General features: G+C 37.1%; 1 protein-coding gene across 13 annotated transcripts in view; it reads right to left on the reverse strand.

The window, feature by feature from the left end:
* Window positions 1-18,760, reverse strand: part of CCDC91 (coiled-coil domain containing 91) — a 449,582-nt gene that overhangs the window by 185,560 nt on the left and 245,262 nt on the right. For 11 of the 13 annotated variants that reach the window (XM_003405370.4, XM_023555080.2, XM_010595641.3 and 8 more), the window contains one exon: window positions 13,829-13,906. The exons of the other annotated variants lie outside the window; for them this stretch is intronic. In XM_003405370.4, the coding sequence (XP_003405418.1) occupies window positions 13,829-13,906 (78 nt within the window). The remainder of the gene's footprint in view (window positions 1-13,828; window positions 13,907-18,760) is intronic. 13 annotated transcript variants of the gene reach the window in all.

Below are 18,760 nucleotides of genomic sequence, written 5' to 3' on the forward strand. Positions count from 1 at the left end.
GATTCAAAAAAAAAAAAAAAAAACCTTTCACTTCATAAAAACAGGTTAATACGGAGATACAATATCACTATGGATCCAGGAAGATACATACTAATGATGGAGTACCCTAAATTTTTTTATGATAATAAGCAGAAATCTGTAATTAATGAGTAATGTCTGGGTGCAATGGAACTGATATTGATTAAATTTTCATGTCTAAATGGGTTGGTTTAATCAACATTAGGCACAAATATTAAGCTGATGAGATATAAAGAAGAAACAATAACATATAAAAATCATTTTAAAAGGTAAGCCAAAAATTACCAAGGGGAAAAGCCAGGTCTTATATGTCATAAAACAACTAACGGAGCTGTTTTAATTTCAAAAATTTGTCTCTGGAGTTATTTTTAAGGTCTGCTTCCACAGCATGTACCCTATTGAAATTTACATCCTCAGTACAGAATGAAATCTTCTCCTTCATTCCTTTGACAATCAAGCTATGACCCAGTCACAAAATAAAGGCAAGCCTTGAATCTATACTAGAACAAGTTTTCTTGCAAAGCTTCCAATGCTGTTTGGTTTTGGCATGGCTGAAAAAACCACAAGAATAGCCTTGCATGCAAAATTCTGGCTTAGCCAAAATAGTTCAGAGGCACTCAAGAACTATCCTCAACTACCAAGCCCTTCTCAATCCTCCATAAGGTTAAGTTTGGTGGGAGGGATAAAAAAGGACAAGCCAAGTCGTTAGTTCCAAACAAATCACTAGTATCTAGCATACTCTTAGGCCAAACTCTACTGGCAAGAGGAAACATCTGTATTTGTCCAGGAAAAATCTGATCATACGATAAAAGCTGGAATTTATGAGAATCCTTGTTCAATCAAATAACTGAAACTATAAATTTATTTCATACCTCTGGGTTAACAAAATGGTGCAATTCAAATAAAGATATACAGACGGGTCTCATATATCTTAATTTTTGCTTCTTTCCTTTTTATACAAAATCTTAACAGTATCTAATCAAGGGAAAATATCAAAAGAAGAGAAAACAAAGTTGTTTCCCCCTTCTTGGAGCAAAGCTTTATACAATACAAGTAATTCTACACCCTGGGAAAAACTGGTCTCTTAAATGTAATATGTGCTCCCTTATTAAAAAAAAAAAAAAGTACAATTCAAGAGTTCAAATAAAATACTAGCAAATGGATGCTTTTGAGAAAGGAAATACAGCTACCATGTGATACTCCAAGCTGGCATGTAACATATAGTGCATTGCTAAAATTCAAAGCACTCCCTACCAAAAGGTACTTAAAGCATATTTAACCTTTTCAGAAAATATATAGAAGACCAACACTCTCAAAGCTATGGTTGGTTAGCATGGGAAATGAGTATATCAACAATTTCACTCAAGATATTTCAGAGCACCTTAGGTTTTACCTAGTTTACATAGCAATTATGCATCATTTTTTCAGTATAACTAGCAGAGAATTCTTGTGCCTATTAAGTTAAAACTCTGTTTTATTTGGTATTTGAACCTTCCTATTATCTAAGCTTATACTTAAACATAAGAGGAAAAGATTATATCATGGAAAATTCTCCTTATAAAATGCTCTAAGACTTCAGAAAAGAATGTGCCCATGCCCTGCTTTCTCATTAAAAGCATAAAGTATTTAGTAAGTACTATTCATGTGTCTAGCACTCACTGGTTTCTGGTATCTAGCTTAAGATACAAAAATTAAAGAACATTGATTTAGTCAAGCTTCAGAAGCAAAGACTGAAAAAGGAAAATGGGGGTGTATATCTGTATGTCTAGTTGTGGTAGCAATACTTTGAGACATATATACATCTATAAGTAATGATGAGTTTTATAAATTTACTCTGCTAAGATAAATGCCTATAGATAAGACACTAAAGGGGGGAAAAAGAGAGTTCTAGAGAGTGAGAAAAGGATATACAAGACTCTTCTAATTTCAAGATGAATGTGATGACTAGAAACTAATTTTCAAATCACCAAAAAATGATACCCCACCCCATCTGTTTGGAGTCTACAGAAAATGTTTCAGTTAAACCAAAAACAAAACAAACCCATTGTCACTGAGTTGATTCTGACTCACAGCGACCCTACAGGACAGAGAAGAACTGCTCCATAGGGTTTCCAAGGAGCACCTAGTGGATCTGAACTGCTGACCTTTTGGTTAGCAGCCATAGCTCTTAACCACTAAGCCACCAGGATTTCCACGTTTAGGTTAAAACAACCCACTGCCATCGAGTCAACTCCGACTCATAGCGACCCTATAGGACAGAGTAGAACTGCCCCATAGGGTTTCCTAAGAGCACCTGGTGGAACTGCACTGCTAACTTTTTGGTTAGCAGCCAAATGCTTAACCACTACACCACCAGGGTTTCCATCTTTAGGTGAGGCACCCACAAAAGAACCGAGAAACATATAATACACATTCAAATCATTATCTTTTATTTGATGTTCACATATAAATATTAGGCCAAACTGCATTTTCTTTGTTGCCTTTTTCAGGCTATTTTTCTAATCACCATTTTTGCTAATTTGTCTACTACGTGAAAATTCAGTAATGTTTCAACACTTCCCCATCTGATATGATTTACAAAATTTCTAAATCCCTTAAGTTTCAAGAATAACAAAAACCAGGAAGTGTAATTTAATTTGAAAAGTAAACAAGGGAAGCCAGAACCAAAAAATCCTTGTAACTCTCACTTCAGAATGAGATTAAAAATCTTGTATATGAGTTTCAAAAAAGGAAAGCCCTTTTTCTAGCTAATCTCTCTAAGAGCAAATATCACCTAAAAAAGTAACTACATAAAAAGGAGGGGGAGAGATTTTTGTCACTGTCTTAAAAAAGATTCTATCTATATACAGTAGCAAAACAAAAATTTTAACCCAAAACTATGTATCTTATTTGGGTGAAATTGGAATTTTTAATGAACTGAGCTCAAAGTGACATAAAACAAAAACAACATGTTGAATTTAATTTCTTGAACACGTTCCACTCACTGTTACAATGTGCTAGCAGAGCTTTTGCAAGTTCTGTCTTTGAACTTTTACACACTGATTGAGTCAACTAGAACTTCCTCTGGAAAATTCTTCCCCAAGGTTACTTAGGATAAAAAGAAAAGCCATTTTAAGAATGTGTCAGCATTTAAAATGATTTTACCTCAAGAACTCACATATGTTGTGTTAATTAAATATGTATGTATACAGAGATACTTCTGAAAAGAAAAACAAGAAGTAAACACATTTGGGTAAGAGGTGAAGATAGTAGGATATTTTGTCTTTAAAAAGGCACGGCATTTTATCGCTTAAGTTATAAAATTATGTCTATTTTAGAAAATGTGCCTGTATTTTTTCCATGATTGACCTGCTCTGATAGTTCCTCTGTGGTATTATAGCAATCCTACACTATAAAGTTTTTTTTTTTTTTCTTACTGTGATCACTTATTCCACATCAAGAAAAACAAGGCATAACACTGAAACAAATTTTGATGTAGGATATATCTGTGTTTCTTAGGTACAGCTAAAATGTTTTTTCTTTCTTTTTTTTTTTTTAAACTTTCCAAAACAGAGAGCATTTAGTTTCTATTGGAGCTTGTTAATCTCATCTTTCTTGTGCAGAAAAATTTCTCAGTGATTCCAATGCAATATAATGCACGTGCACACAGACACACAACTTTGATAGACTCAACATTAGATGGTACACATGGGGGTGGGTGGGTGGAAATAGCAACAACAAGCTGAATTAGAAGGAATACACTGACAGATATAACCACCCCCTTAGGGTAGCAGAATGATTTCTGGAACTCTTAAAAGATACAGATACCCAGATCCCACCTAAACCTGCTGATTCAGAATTTCCAGGGAACTGCCTTATCACACGCATTTTAAAAAAGCAACACAAATAATTACCAGGTACTGAAAAAGTTGAGAACCAAGGTGCTAGAGTATCCTGATCATTGACAACTGTTAAGGACATCTTAAAACAGGATCACGCTAATACAACTCATTATCTAAAAAATTTTTGTAAGATACTTTACATCATGAATTGTATTCTTTGGTTAAAAAACAGAGATAAAGGACTTGTAAAGTCTAAGCCAGTGAATATATTCGAGAACGACAATTTAGGAAAAAAGCCCAATTAAACAAATAAAGGAAAATTCTTACGTTGCTTGTAGTAAACAATCTTAGATGTGTCATGCTCCTCTGCAAAGCCTTCCAAGATCTACATTTACTTTACTGTTGTTAATTATCAAGGAAAAAAGATTTTAAAAGTTATGACATAAAAAGGAAAAAAAAATTACATAAACATTATGGGAAAAGTTGGCATATGTAGCACATTAGGTTAGTTTTGGGTTTGTTTTCTTCTGTTCTTTAACGGAATTTCACGTCCTTTTCATCAATTTGTAGCAAACTATTTTCCAAATGAACAAAAGAATGCTGGCTCTTTAACAGGGACCCTGAACTATGAAGGGTTGGGTCACCATCTCTTTTCTTAAAGTGGATACTTCTAAAAAGATAGAAATAAAAATTCACGTTGTATTATTTTGAAAAGTCAACCAATTGATAATCAGCTATAAGTTAATGCAAAGGCAATGTAATTTTTATACTAGAAAATTGATAAGCTAAGTATAATAATGATAATTATAATAGCTAATATTTATTAAGGGCTTATTTATTTATTTGCCATGCACTAGGACGGCACTGGGTTTTTGGGTTTTTTTTTTTATTCTTTGTCTCACTGCATTTCTACAACATTCCTATGAACAGGTTCTATGGTTTATCCTCTTATTTATTGACGAGGAAACTAAAATTCATGTAAAAGAAACTGCCTGAAGTCACACTGTTAGCAAGCAGCAGAGGCTTTAACCCAAGCGAGTCTGGTTTCAAAAGCCTATGCTCTTAATCACGCCATTCTACTAAAAGAAGTACTTACCAAGCCCAAAGTAGAATTTTTTTCAGAGATGTAACACTCCTTGAGGAAATCATAGAATAAAAGGATATAAATTCTTATATATCATTACTAAAGACAGAAAAAGATAAGCATATTAGGCCTAACAGTATAGAATAACTTTGTATTTTAAAGCTATTTAAACACTGGATTGGGCTGCAGATTTTTCTTTAGTCAGCTCCTGTAGTAGGTGATTTGAAGTTGTACGAACATAGACAGATTTACCAAAAAGAATGGATTTCCAATTTGATAAAGTCAGCTGATCCATTTTAACAGGACTGATTCACAGTGAATCAGAATTTTCTATACTTTATTAAAACTTTAAATCCTATCGCTTATTTTTGTTTTGAAATCAGAAACACCTGATCACATACTTTGGGAGACTTAAAAAAGCGCTATTTCACTTGAGTGGTATTAATTCGGTACATAAGGACGGCTAACCAAACTGTATTGAAACTTCAGGTTTATTTTTATCTGATTATCCACATAGAAAATCAGACTGGCCCTGAGACTATTAAAAATGCACAGTAATTATTATTAATGATACTTTAATATTTAAAGCCATGATAATTTGCTGAAACAAAACTAGTCCCACATTTCAGAAAAGCAATACACAAAAAGAAATTAAAAAAGAAATACACAAAGATCCAAGGCTGGGGTACTCTTAAATGACAAGATGATGGAAACAAGTTTTTAACTCTCTTCAATACAATGAGAATAAAAAGAAAGGCATGAGCTCCGGATAGTCTTTGATTCCACAATAATCATTTCTTACAGTGAAGAGCATATGTGACTGAGTAAACACCATTTTAATTTGTATTAAAAGAACAAAAGGAGGTGAGACCTTCTACACTGTTGATGTATGGAGCTTGGGGAAACCTCTTGCCTGGAAAGACACATTTTAGGCTGGTTAAACTCACAAAAGCTATCATTCAAAGTCTCTGGAGACCGATTAGAGGGCTTTCAAAAAATTGAGAAGCATTTATTCAATAAAATCTAGGGAAACTTGGTAAGAACAGTAGGAGACTGAGGCATCTGAGTTAGGGACCACATGCACTATGCACAGCTCAGCCTTCAGAAGAACTGTTTTCTGCAGGCTCAGCAGTTGATTGGCAGTTCCCCTACACATTAGTGCTGGAGAATTATTTCTGGTAGTTTTGGAAGCTGGTGAACATCAGCAAATCCCATTTTTCACAGCTTTCTGCTGTGGACAAAGAGCCCTGGTGGCGCAGTGGTTAAGCACTCATCTGCTAACCAAAAGGTTGGCGGTTCAAACCCACAAGCCCACTCCACAGAAGAAAGATACAACAGTCTGCTCCCGTAAAGATTTACAACCTTGGAAATCCTATGGGGCAACTCTACACTGTCCTGTAGGGTCACTATGAGTAGAAATCAGTATGAAAGCAATAGGTTGGTTTTGGATGCTGTGGGAGCTTTATATTATGCAGGTGGCAACACCTGCCCATTCCCTTACACCCAACTCCTGCTATGCAGAGAGGTTCTGGATAGGGCAACTGGTAAGCAGTGCAATCCTCCTTTCCTGCACAGCTCCCTACTGCAGAAGCCGTGCTATGTTGGTCTCAGCATCCAAGTGCCAGTTTCCACCTCTCTACTTTCCTGAAGCACAGTTATCCCAAGGAAATTTAGCAGTTATAAATACTGAAAGATTCCAGAGAAAGAGACAGTTAAAGGGAGTCTGGCTATAAGCACCCCTGATGATCAGAAATACTTCTCACATGCCCAAAACAACATCCTCTCAGGAGTGACATCAGAGGCTGCACGAAGTAAAGGAAAAAATACTTTTGTGAATTAGTGAAGTTACTAAACAAATAAAAAAGTAAACAGAAACAAGCATGCAGATTAGTACACAAAGTTGATATGTTATCTACAATGCCTAGTTTTCAAAAACAAAAAAATTACTAGACATGGAAAGAAACAGAAAAATATGGCCCATGAACGAAGAGGCAATAGAAATTGCCTTTGACAGTGCCAGATGTTAGACTTAATTAACAGATATCAAATCACCCATTATGAACATATTCAAAGAACTAAAGAAAATCATACTTAAAGAATTAAAGAAAACAAAGATGGCAACATCTTCTGAAATACAAATAGTAAACACATTACACAAAAGAAGCAAAGGGAAATCCTAGAGGGGAAATGTAGAATAACCAAAATAAAAAATTTGGAAGAGCTTCTGAACAGTAGATTTGGATTGGAAGAAGAATCAATGAATTCTGCAATGCAATGTGCAGAACAGAGAGAGGACAAATAATAAAGAAAAATGAATACAGTCTCGGAAAAAAATGGGGAACTGCATCAACCAGACCAACGTGTACATAATGGGAGTAACAGAAGGTGGAGAGAGAGGGGGAAAGGAGCAGAAAAGATATTTGCAGAAATAATGGCTGAAAACTTCTTAAATTTCATGAAAAACATTAATCTACTATTTTTTTTTTTACACATCTAAGAAGCTCAACAACTTTCAAGTAGGATAAATGAAAAGAGATCCACACACAGACACATTATAGTCAAAATGTTGAAACCCAAAGATAAAATCTTAGAAAAAATAGAAAAATGATACCCATATGACAGAACCTCAAAAATATTAACAGCTTATTTCTCATCAGAAACGATAAAAAGCGGAAGGTACTGGGATGATACATCCAAAGTGATAAAATTTAAAAAAAAAAAAATTCTGTCAATCAAAAATCTTACATCCAGCAAAATTTAAAGAAGGAAAGCTAAAACAATGGCATTTCCAGATAAATTCATTGTTAGTATATCTGCCTTATAATACTAAAAGTTCTTTAAACCAAAGCAAGTGCTACCAGAGAGTAATTCAGTACACATGAAAAAACAAACCATGCCAGTACGGTAATTCTGCAGGAAATTTTAAGACAGTAGAATTGCAAGTTTCTTCTCCTTTTTTCTCTTAACGGATTTAAAAATAAGTTTCATAAAATAATATGTATATAATTGCATTTTGGGTTTTATTAAACATAAAAATACAACATATTTGACAAAAACTGCAAAAAAAGGAGGCTGGGAAGAAAGCTGTATATAAGAATTAAACCAGTTGACAATAGGAATCCACAAAAAGAGAAGAAAAAATAGTAGATAGGGTCAATGTAACAAGCTCTATAATACACCTACTCCTCGCTTATACACTATCTCCTTATCTGACACGCTGCATTTATGACAGTAGTAAAAAATCTACCATCCAACTATTTTGCAGAGCATCCAGGGAAGTTGGGCTGTGCTGCCCCATGCTCTCCGCTCCCTCCTGCAGAGGGGGTGTCAGGCAGATGCATAGGCAGCACTGAGGCAGCAGGTACCTCTTCTGGGTTCCCAGCTCCTACGTGGCCAGAGGTCCTGCAGCTCAAAATTGCTGTGGCGTGGGAAGGGAGGAAAGAAAGCAGTATCGGAAAGGGTGTTTGGAAGAAATGCATGCACATTTAACGACATCCCAAAGTGAGCTGAGCTGGGGCTGAAGCTTCTGCCTCAGTGGGACCTGGTACATGGCCAGGCGGCCAGCACCCTTTCAGGAAGCCCTGAGTCTTAGTGACTCATCAGGCCTGGTGGGCAGAGCAGGCTCTGGGATGATAAACAAAGGGCTTAGTGCGGTGGGGATGGAGCCTGGAGGCAGCTCCACTAGGGAAACTCCAACCCAGCACAGGGGGAAGGTAAAGGGGTTAAGCCATGGGGCCCTCCAGTCACACAGCCTGGCTTTATCCAGCTTCTCTCCTCCAAGCTTCCTTCTCCACAAAGGAATAATCCATAACTCCACTCGTCGCAGTGATGAACACATCAGTAAATCTTAGGTGTTATTATTTCTATTATCATATTTTCTAAATAATAATAAAAAAAAAATGGACAAATCAATGTTCTGAAAACAGAAAAAAAAACCTCCATTTTTGCACAACACCGATTTTTGCATAACAACCTGGTCCCTGGAACCTAACCTAATCATGTCGATAAGTGAGGAGTAGGTGTATATTGTTCTTACTTCTCTCAGGTTTTTTAAAAATAAATAATTATAGAAAGTAATAATAATTTGCTGTTGGGTTATAACATATAGATGAAATGTGTATAAAAAGGGTGAGAAGGAAGACTACTATCTAAGAGCAAAGTTTCTACATCTCATTAAGTTAGTACAAATCTGAAGTAGACTCTGATAGTTAAGAAGACTATTGTAATTTCTGGAGAAACCACTAAGAAAGTAATAATATAAACAAAAAATCATCAAAGAAATTACAATATTACATGAGAAAAGAATCACATAATATTTTTTTAAAAAGGCAATAAAAGAGTAACTGGGGAACAAAAAAGACATGTGACATGCAGAAAACAAAAAGCAAAATGTCAGAGCTAAACCTAGCCATACAAATAATACTTTTTAATGTGAATAGATTAAACAATCCAACTAAAAGATAATGTCAAGCTGGATAAAAAAACAAGAACCATTTACATGTTGTCTGCAGTGGGGTTGGGTGGGGGTTCTAGGAGAGACAAAGTTTAGATTTAAAGACACAAATTGGAACACCATATTTCCCTGATATAAAAGAATTTCTTTATACAGTTTGAATATAAACTTACTATAAGTTACAATGGAAACCCTAGTGGCGTAGTGATTAAGACCTACAGCTGCTAACCAAAAGGCTGACAGTTCAAATCTACCAGGCACTCCTTGGAAACCCTATGGGGCAGTTCTACTCTGTCCTATAGGTTTGCTATGAGTCAGAATCAATTTGACAGCAACAGGTTTGGTTTGTTTGTTTTTTTTAATTAGCTATGATACGATAAATTAAATATAACTTTGTAGGCAATCTGATTGGATTTTGGATCCATTTTAGCAAATCATAACTCCTGAAAGATTTAAATCCCCTCTTTGTAATTGAGAATCCCTGGTGGGGCTGTAGTGGTGCAGTGGTTAAGAGCTACCACTGCTAAGCAGAAGACTGGCAGTTCAACTCCAGCAGCTGCGCCCTAGAAACCCTATGAGACAGTTCCACTCTGTCCTATTGGGTGCCTATGAATCAGAATCGACTTGACAGCCTCAAATTTGTTTGTTTGTTTTTTGGCGGCGCAAACAGTTAAAGCACTCAGCTGCTAATCAAAAGGTTGGTGGTTCCAGTCCACCCAGAGGTGCCTAGAAAAACCTTGCAATCTACTTCTGAAATATCAGCCACTGAAACCCCTATGGAGCAGAGTTCTACTCTGTCACACACAGGGTCACCAAGAATGGGAACTGACTTGATGGCTATTGTTTTGTTTTGTTTTTTTCCTACCTGAGTGTTAAATAACAATATTAGACAAAGAGAATAAATGAATAAATCTCAGCTTCTTCAATTTACAACTCACAAATAATAACAGCAGAGCTTTCACATAGCTTTTATCCTCATTAGATGCCAGTGTTGGAAGTGATTCATAATTAAGAAACACATTCCCAGAAGGAAAAACTTCAGAGGTAGAACCAAAAAAGATTTAAAAACGAAATACTGTTCAGAAAAACACAAAGGCACATACAAAATGAAAATACTTTCAAAACAGTTTTAGAATTAGTAAGTAAAAATAAGTATAATATAAATGCATTCAAGGACATATTACTTAAATCATCAGGAGAATTATGCAAATTATAATATTATAGTTCTTCTACTCATCCTGACCCTTAGGGAAAACAGGAAGATGGGTCAAAATAGATACTGAAGTAGAACATGTCACAAACACAGTAACTGTAAAGCCGGTTCAATTTAGCAGAACTAAAAATTCACAATGTTACAAAAATGGCCATTACAACTGTAACCAGATATTTTTATGGCCATCTCAAAAATGGCACCAGTTTCTATATTGGGTGTGGATACAAAAATGACTTTTCATGTCCTCAAACACAGCTATCAGACTATTTTAATACTCCAGGGTTTTTGTTTTTTTTTTCAAGTACTTTTAAATTAATTCTGTATCTACTTTTCTACTATTATCAAAATGACGTCTTATAAAAGATTTTAACATTAAATTATCAGCTAACTAAAATGACACTACCGTCTATCAGTTTAATAATGAAGTTTAATGAACAATAAAAATTTCTATACTCCATTGGTGGTAGAAGAATTTTTTTTTTTTACATTGAGTGTAATAATGAACAATCAAAAACAAGCTAAACACCTATTAATATTAGTACTGTTGAACAAAATTATGTTACATTTATATTATATACTACCATGTCATGGACTGAACTATGTCCCCCAAAAATATCTGTCAACGTAGCTGGGCCATGATTCTCAGTATTGTGTTATTGTCTACCATTTTATGTGACTCTTCTATATGCTGTAAATCCTACCACTGTGATGTAATAAGAGGGATTAGGGGCAGTTAAATTGATGATATCTACAAGATTATGTAGTGTCTTAAGCCAACCTCTTTTGAGATATAAAAAAAAGAGGCGAGCAGAGAGACTGGGGAACCTCATACCACCAAGAAAGCAGTGCCAGGAGCAGAGCGCATCCTTTGGACCTGAGGTTCCACCACTGAGATGCCCCCACACCAAGGGAAGACTGATGACAAGGACTTTTCTCAGAGCAGAGAGAAGAGAAAAAGCCTTCCCCTGGAGCTGGTGTCCTGAATTTCAACTTCTAGCCTACTGTACTGTGAGAGAATAAACTTCTCTTTGTTAAAGTCATCCACTTGTGGTATTTCTGTTATAGCAGCACTAGATGATTAAGACACTATAGAACAGAAATAATACTATAAGTATATATATGCTGACATGAAAATTATATTGAGTAAATGCAGCAAGTAACAAAAGAATAAATTCAATATGATAATATTTTAATGAATGCAAATCAAAACTACGTAGCATGATATGAACACATATGTATGTAAATATGGAGAAAAACATCTAGAAGGATGCAATCTTCAGTGGAAGGAATACACAGGGTCACTGTACTAAAAACAACTGGTTGACGGTCAATAGTTTCAGGAGGTAGCATATGATCAAGAACTGATGGTACTGAACGAAGAGGTCCAAGCTACACTGAAGGCACGGGCAGAAAACAAGGCTCCAGGGATTAACGAAATACCAACTGAGATATTTCAACAAATGGATACAGCACTGGAAGCACTCACTTACCTATGCCAAGAATTCTGGAAGCCAGGTACCTGGCCAACCAACTGGAAGAGATCCATATTTATGCCTACTCCAAAGAAAGATGATCCAACAGAATGGAGAAATTATCAAACAATATCATTAATATCACACACAAGTAATATTTTGCTGAAGATCATTCAGAAACAGTTGCAGCAAAACATCGACAGGGACCTGCCAGAAATTCAAGCCAGATGCAAAAGAGGATGTGGAACAAGAGATATCATTGCTGATGTTAGATGAATCCTGGCTGAAAGCAGAGAATAACAGAAAGATGTTTACCTGCGTTTTACTGACTATGCAAAAGCATTCAACTGTGTGGATAATTACAGATTGTGGATAACATTACAAAGAATGAGAATTCCAGAACACTTAATTGTGCTCATGAGGAACCTGTACATAAATCAAGAGACGGTTGTTCGAACAGAACAAAGAGTTGCTGCGTGGTTTAAAGTCAGCAAAGGTGTTTGTCAGGGTTGTATCCTTTCACTATACTTACTCCATCTGTATGCTAAGCAAATTATCCAAGAAGCTGGACTATATGAGGAAGAACAGGCATCAGGATTGGAGGAAGACTCGTTAACAACCTGCCATATGCAGATTACACAACCTTGCTTGCTGAAAGTGAAGAGGACTTGAACCACTTACTAATGAAGATCAAAGACCACAGCTTTCAGCATGGATTGCACCTCAACATAAAGAAAACGAAAATCCTCACAATTGGATCAATAAGCAACATCATGATAACGGAGAAAAGACTCAAGTGACCAAGTATTTCATTTTACTTGGATCCACAATCAATGCCAGTGGAAGTTGCAGTCAAGAAATCAAATGACACATTGTATTGGGCAAATCTGCTGCAAAAGACCTCTTTAAAGTGTTAAAAAACAAAGATGTTACTTTAAGGACTAAAGTGTGCCTGACCCAAGCCGTAGCGTTTTCAATTGCTTCATATGCATGTGAAAGCTGGACAATGAATAAGTAAGACAGAAGAAGAATTGATGCCTTTGAAATACTGTGCTGGTGAAGAATACTGAATATAATGTAGACTGCCAGAAAAATGAACAAATCTGTTTTGGAAGAAGTACATCCAGAATGCTCATCAGAAGCCAGGATGGACAGACTTCTCATATACTTTGGACATGCTATCAAGAGGGACTAGTCCCTGGAAAAGGACATCATACTCGGTGTAGCAGAGGGCCAGCAAAAAAGAGGAAAACCCTCAATGAGATGGACTAACAGTGGCTGCACTTACAGGCTCAAGCATAACAGCAATTGTGAGAATGGCGCAGAATCGGGCAGTGTTTGGTTCTGTTGTACACAGGGCTGCCATGAGTCAGAATCCACTTGATGGCACTTAACAATGACAATAACATATTATGCTTTACTCTTTTTCCCTCTATAAATTAGACATGGAACCACAGTAGAGATAAGAAAGCTAATCTAGCAATTAATTCTATAGTATCTTTTGTCTTCAATCTTCTTCACCTGCCAATCCTCTATTAACTTATAAGCTTCTTAAATGCCTCAGCAGCTAATGTTGCCTTTGTAATCTACAAAGTATGCTTTCAACAAACACTTACTGACCAATTCAAAGAAATTCTATACCAAAACAAGACTACACTACTAATTCTGTAATTTGTGTATGTTTGTATATGCCTATGTGTGTTAAATTTTCACTGAAGTTATCTAAGGTTAAAGAGAATGAAGAACTATACACTCTCAAATCTCTACCTTATATTCATCCACAATAATGCTGAGGGCTTCATGACCAGCCTTCCTCATATCTTCCAATTCTTGTTTATGTTTTTCCTGAAAGAAAAGAGAAAAAGGCTAAGATTGTTCTTTTGCTTTCAAAATTCATTTGTGCTTCCATGAATGACAGGTGATTTGTGGCACACCAATGCTACAGCTAAAAAAAAAGGGAAAAGCCATTTTCATTAAGTTCTATTTAAAAGTATTGGGGGGGACTCTGAAGGAATAAGGGATTAACAGTAAACAAAACCCGAGAAAGGAAAACCACGCTAAAGTGGTGACATAACCAGACAATGGTGTTTTCCTTGGGGCATTTGGCAATTCTGGACCTGGGTTAAGAGACAGGATACTGGAAATGCGCCCAGACAAAGGGTTGCCACTAAAAGGCAGAAAAACCAGCAAAGATTTAGACAGACTTGGGGTCTGAAGAGACAAAAGTTAGAACCTTGAGGACTGGAAGCTCTGAGAGAAGAAAAGAACAGAGAACTGAGCAAATGTTCTTCTTAAATTTTCTTCATATATTTTCCAAATTCTAGAGCTACGCCCTAGGCACCTAAGAAGCCTGGCGTTAAAAACTTTGAAAAACAGAAGAGTTTATGGCCGTCTTACAGAGCTACAGAGGATATTAACACCAGAGTTCAGAACCCATCAATGGTTAGGGTTCCAATGAACACCTCAGGCTCTCAACTGAAACCAAGAGGGGTCTATACACTAGGGCCAAGAGTGAACAAGTGACATATGAAGCTTTTCCAAAACAGCAATCCTACTTCAGTCAGCAGTTCCTGATTGGAAAGGTAGTGGTTCTCAAACCTTGAAGTTTAAAAGAATCACCTGGGGAATTTGTTAAGCATAGAAATTCAGGCCCTGCATTATTTCAATAAGCTTGAACCTCTTTTGTGTTATTTCTTCAGGTGATTCTAATACATAACAAAGTTTGGGAGCCAGGAAATTCAGGTGATTGGTCTTTCAATCTACCTAATGAGGAAAGGAAAAGATGAATTCTCTCTGGAGGATGTTACCATCTATAGAGTCAAAAACAATGTCAAGATATAGGGGACCAAGATGGCAGACTAGGTAGCCGCTACCTCGGATCCCTCTTGCAACAAAGACTCGGGAAAACAAGTGAATCAATCACAGACACAACAATCTACGAACCCTGAACAACAAACACAGATTTAGAGATGGAAAACGAACAAACACGGGGAAGCAGCGACTGTTTTCGGAGCCTGGAGCCAGCGTCCCAGTCAGGTAACCTTGGCACCCGGTCTAGGTCAGGGCCCAGGGGAGCTGACGGTGCAAACAAGGGGCACAGCCCTACCCCCCTTAACTCACCCGGGGAAGAGGCCCAGCTGGTCCGCGCGGGGGGCGTGGCGACGCAGTGGGTGGGAGAAGTCCCCGGGAGGCAGTGACTGGTCTTGGAGCTGGGAGAGCAGCGTCCCAGCAGGGGAATCTTGCCGCCGGGCATTTGACTGGGCACTGTCATGGCACAAGCACGGGGAGCTGCTCCACTACCCTGAACAAACCCCGGGAGGAGCCCAGCTGGTCTGTGGGGGCAGCGCAGCCACGCGGCTGGCGGGAAGAGAAGTCCCCGGGAGGCAGCGGCTGATTTTGGAGTCACGGCGACACGGCTGGCGGGACGAGAAGTCCCCAGAGGCAGCGACTGATTTTGGAGCCAGGAGTGCAGCGTCCCAGCAGGGCAACCTTAACGCTGGGCGTTGGACTGGCAGCGCAGGACCTGACCACAGCTTCAGCAGGCCAGATCCCCGGGGACAATCTCCACACAGCCAGCACACATAGGCGACACGCCCCTCGGGAATCTCAGATAAAATAGTCATTCCAAGTAAGACAAGCAACCCTGGCTATATTCCGAGGTGCTACTCTCCTATCCCTCTGATCCCTTCCTCACCCTCCCCAGACGGCTTCATTAACATTGGAATTTCCTGAGCCAGAGGGAGAATGGCTCCGGCTCCGCGGCAGCTTTGCTTCCCTCTGCCTTTTTTTTTCTTTCTTTCTTTTGGTCTTTTCCTAACCCACTCTTCCGGACTGAGAGAAGGAACCACAAAAAACCCAGGGACCAAAAATCCAACCCTAATTGGACTAAAAACACAAAACCAGCTACAGCCAAGCATATATGACCCAAAGCTCAGACTTTCATCCTTACAGGGAACAAGGTGGCGGTTATAATCCAAAGGCAGTTCTGATAGGGATCTGACTGCATTTTTTTTTTAGCGGATTTTCTAGAAAAACTAGTTTCCCAGGGATGGCTCGGAGACAGCAGTCCATATCAAACCACATAAAGAAGCAGACCATGACAGCTTCTACAACCCCCCAAACAAAAGAATCAAAATCTTTCCCAAATGAAGATACAATCCTGAAATTATCAGATACAGAATATAAAAAAACTAATTTACAGAATGCTTCAAGACATCACAAACGAAATAAGGCAAACTGCAGAAAAAGCCAAGGAACACACTGACAAAACAGTTGAAGAACTCAAAAAGATAATTCAAGAACATAGTAGAAAAATTAATAAGTTGCAAGAATCCATAGAGAGACAGCATGTAGAAATCCAAAAGATTAACAATAAAATTACAGAATTAGACAACGCAATAGGAAATCAGAGGAGCAGACTCGAGCAATTAGAATGCAGACTGGGACATCTGGAGGACCAGGGAATTAACACCAACATAGCTGAAAAAAAATCAGATAAAAGAATTTAAAAAAATGAAGAAACCCTAAGAATCATGTGGGACTCTATCAAGAAGGATAACTTGCATATGATTGGAGTCCCAGAACAGGGAGGGAGGACAGAAAACACAGAGAAAACAGTTGAAGATCTCCTGACAGAAAACTTCTCTGACATCATGAAAGACGAAAGGATATCTATCCAAGATGCTCATCGAACCCCATTTAAGATTGATCCAAAAAGAAAAACACCAAGACATATTATCATCAAACTCACCAAAACCAAAGATAAACAGAAAATTTTAAAAGCAGCCAGGGAGAAAAGAAAGGTTTCCTTCAAGGGAGAATCAATAAGAATAAGTTCAGACTACTCAGCAGAAACCATGCAGGCAAGAACGGAATGGGACGACATATACATAGCACTGAAGGAGAAAAACTGCCAGCCAAGGATCATATATCCAGCAAAACTCTCTCTGAAATATGAAGGCAAAATTAATATATTTACAGATAAACACAAGTTTAGAGAATTTGCAAAAACCAAACCAAAGCTATAAGAAATACTAAAGGATATTGTTTGGTCAGAAAAACCAATAATATCAGATACCAGCACAACACAAGGTCACAAAACAGAACATCCTGATATCAACTCAAATAGGGAAATCACAAAAACAAATTAAGATTAATTAAAAAAAAAATGCTCGTAACAGGGAATCACTGAAGTCAATATGTAAAAGATCACAATAATCAAAAAGAGGGACTAAATACAGGTGGCATAGACCTGCCACATGGAGAGTGATACAAGGCAATATAGAACAATACAAGTTAGGTTTTTACTTAGAAAAATAGGGGTAAATAATAAGGTAACCACAAAGAGGTATAACAACTCCATAACTCAGGATAAAAGCCAAGAAAAACGTAACGACTCAACAAACATAAAGTTAAACACTACGAAAATGAGGATTTCACAATTTATTAAGAAAAACGACTCAGCACAAAAAAGTATGTGGAAAAATGAAATTGTCAACAACACATAAAAAGGCATCAAAATGACAACACTAAACACTTATTTATCTATAATTACGCTGAATGTAAATGGACTAAATGCACCAATAAAGAGACAGAGAGTCTCGGACTGGATAAAGAAACACGATCCGTCTATATGCTGCCTACAAGAGACACACCTTAGACTTAGAGACACAAACAAACTAAAACTCAAAGGATGAAAAAAAATATATCAAGCAAACAATAAGCAAAAAAGAAGAGGAGTAGCAATATTAATTTCTGACAAAATAGACTTTAGACTTAAATCCACCACAAAGGATAAAGAAGGACACTACATAATGATAAAAGGGACAATTGATCAGGAAGACATAACCATATTATATATTTATGCACCCAATGACAGGGCTGCAAGATACATAAATCAAATTTTAACAGAACTGAAAACTGAGATAGACACCTCCACAATTATAGTAGGAGACTTCAACACACCACTTTCGGAGAAGGACAGGACATCCAGTAAGAAGCTCAATAGAGACACGAGAGACCTAATTACAACAAACAACCAACTTGACCTCATTGACTTATACAGAATTCTCCACCCAACTGCTGCAAAGTATACTTTTTTTTCTAGCGCACATGCAACATTCTCTAGAATAGACCACATACTAGGTCATAAAACAAACCTTTGCAGAATCCAAAACATCAAAATATTACAAAGCATCTTCTCAGACCACAAGGCAATAAAACTAGAGATCAATAACAGAAAAACTAGGGAAAAGAAATCAAATACTTGGAAACTGAACAATACTCTCCTGAAAAAAGACTGGGTTATAGAAGACATCAAGGAGGGAATAAGGAAATTCATAGAATGCAACAAGAATGAAAATACTTCCTATCAAAACCTCTGGGACACAGCAAAAGCAGTGCTCAGAGCCCAATTTATATCGATAAATGCACACATACAAAAAGAAGAAAGAGCCAAAATCAGAGAACTGTCCCTACAACTTGAACAAATAGAAACTGAGCAACAAAAGAATCCATCAGGCACCAGAAGAAAACAAATAATAAAAATTAGAGCTGAACTAAATGAATTAGAGAACAGAAAAACAATTGAAAGAATTAACAAAGCCAAAAGCTGGTTCTTCGAAAAAATTAACAAAATTGATAAACCATTGGCTAGACTGACTAAAGAAATACAGGAAAGGAAACAAATAACCCGAATAA

Source organism: Loxodonta africana, chromosome 4 (genome assembly GCF_030014295.1).
Source record: "Loxodonta africana isolate mLoxAfr1 chromosome 4, mLoxAfr1.hap2, whole genome shotgun sequence".
NCBI classification, from domain to species: domain Eukaryota; kingdom Metazoa; phylum Chordata; class Mammalia; order Proboscidea; family Elephantidae; genus Loxodonta; species Loxodonta africana.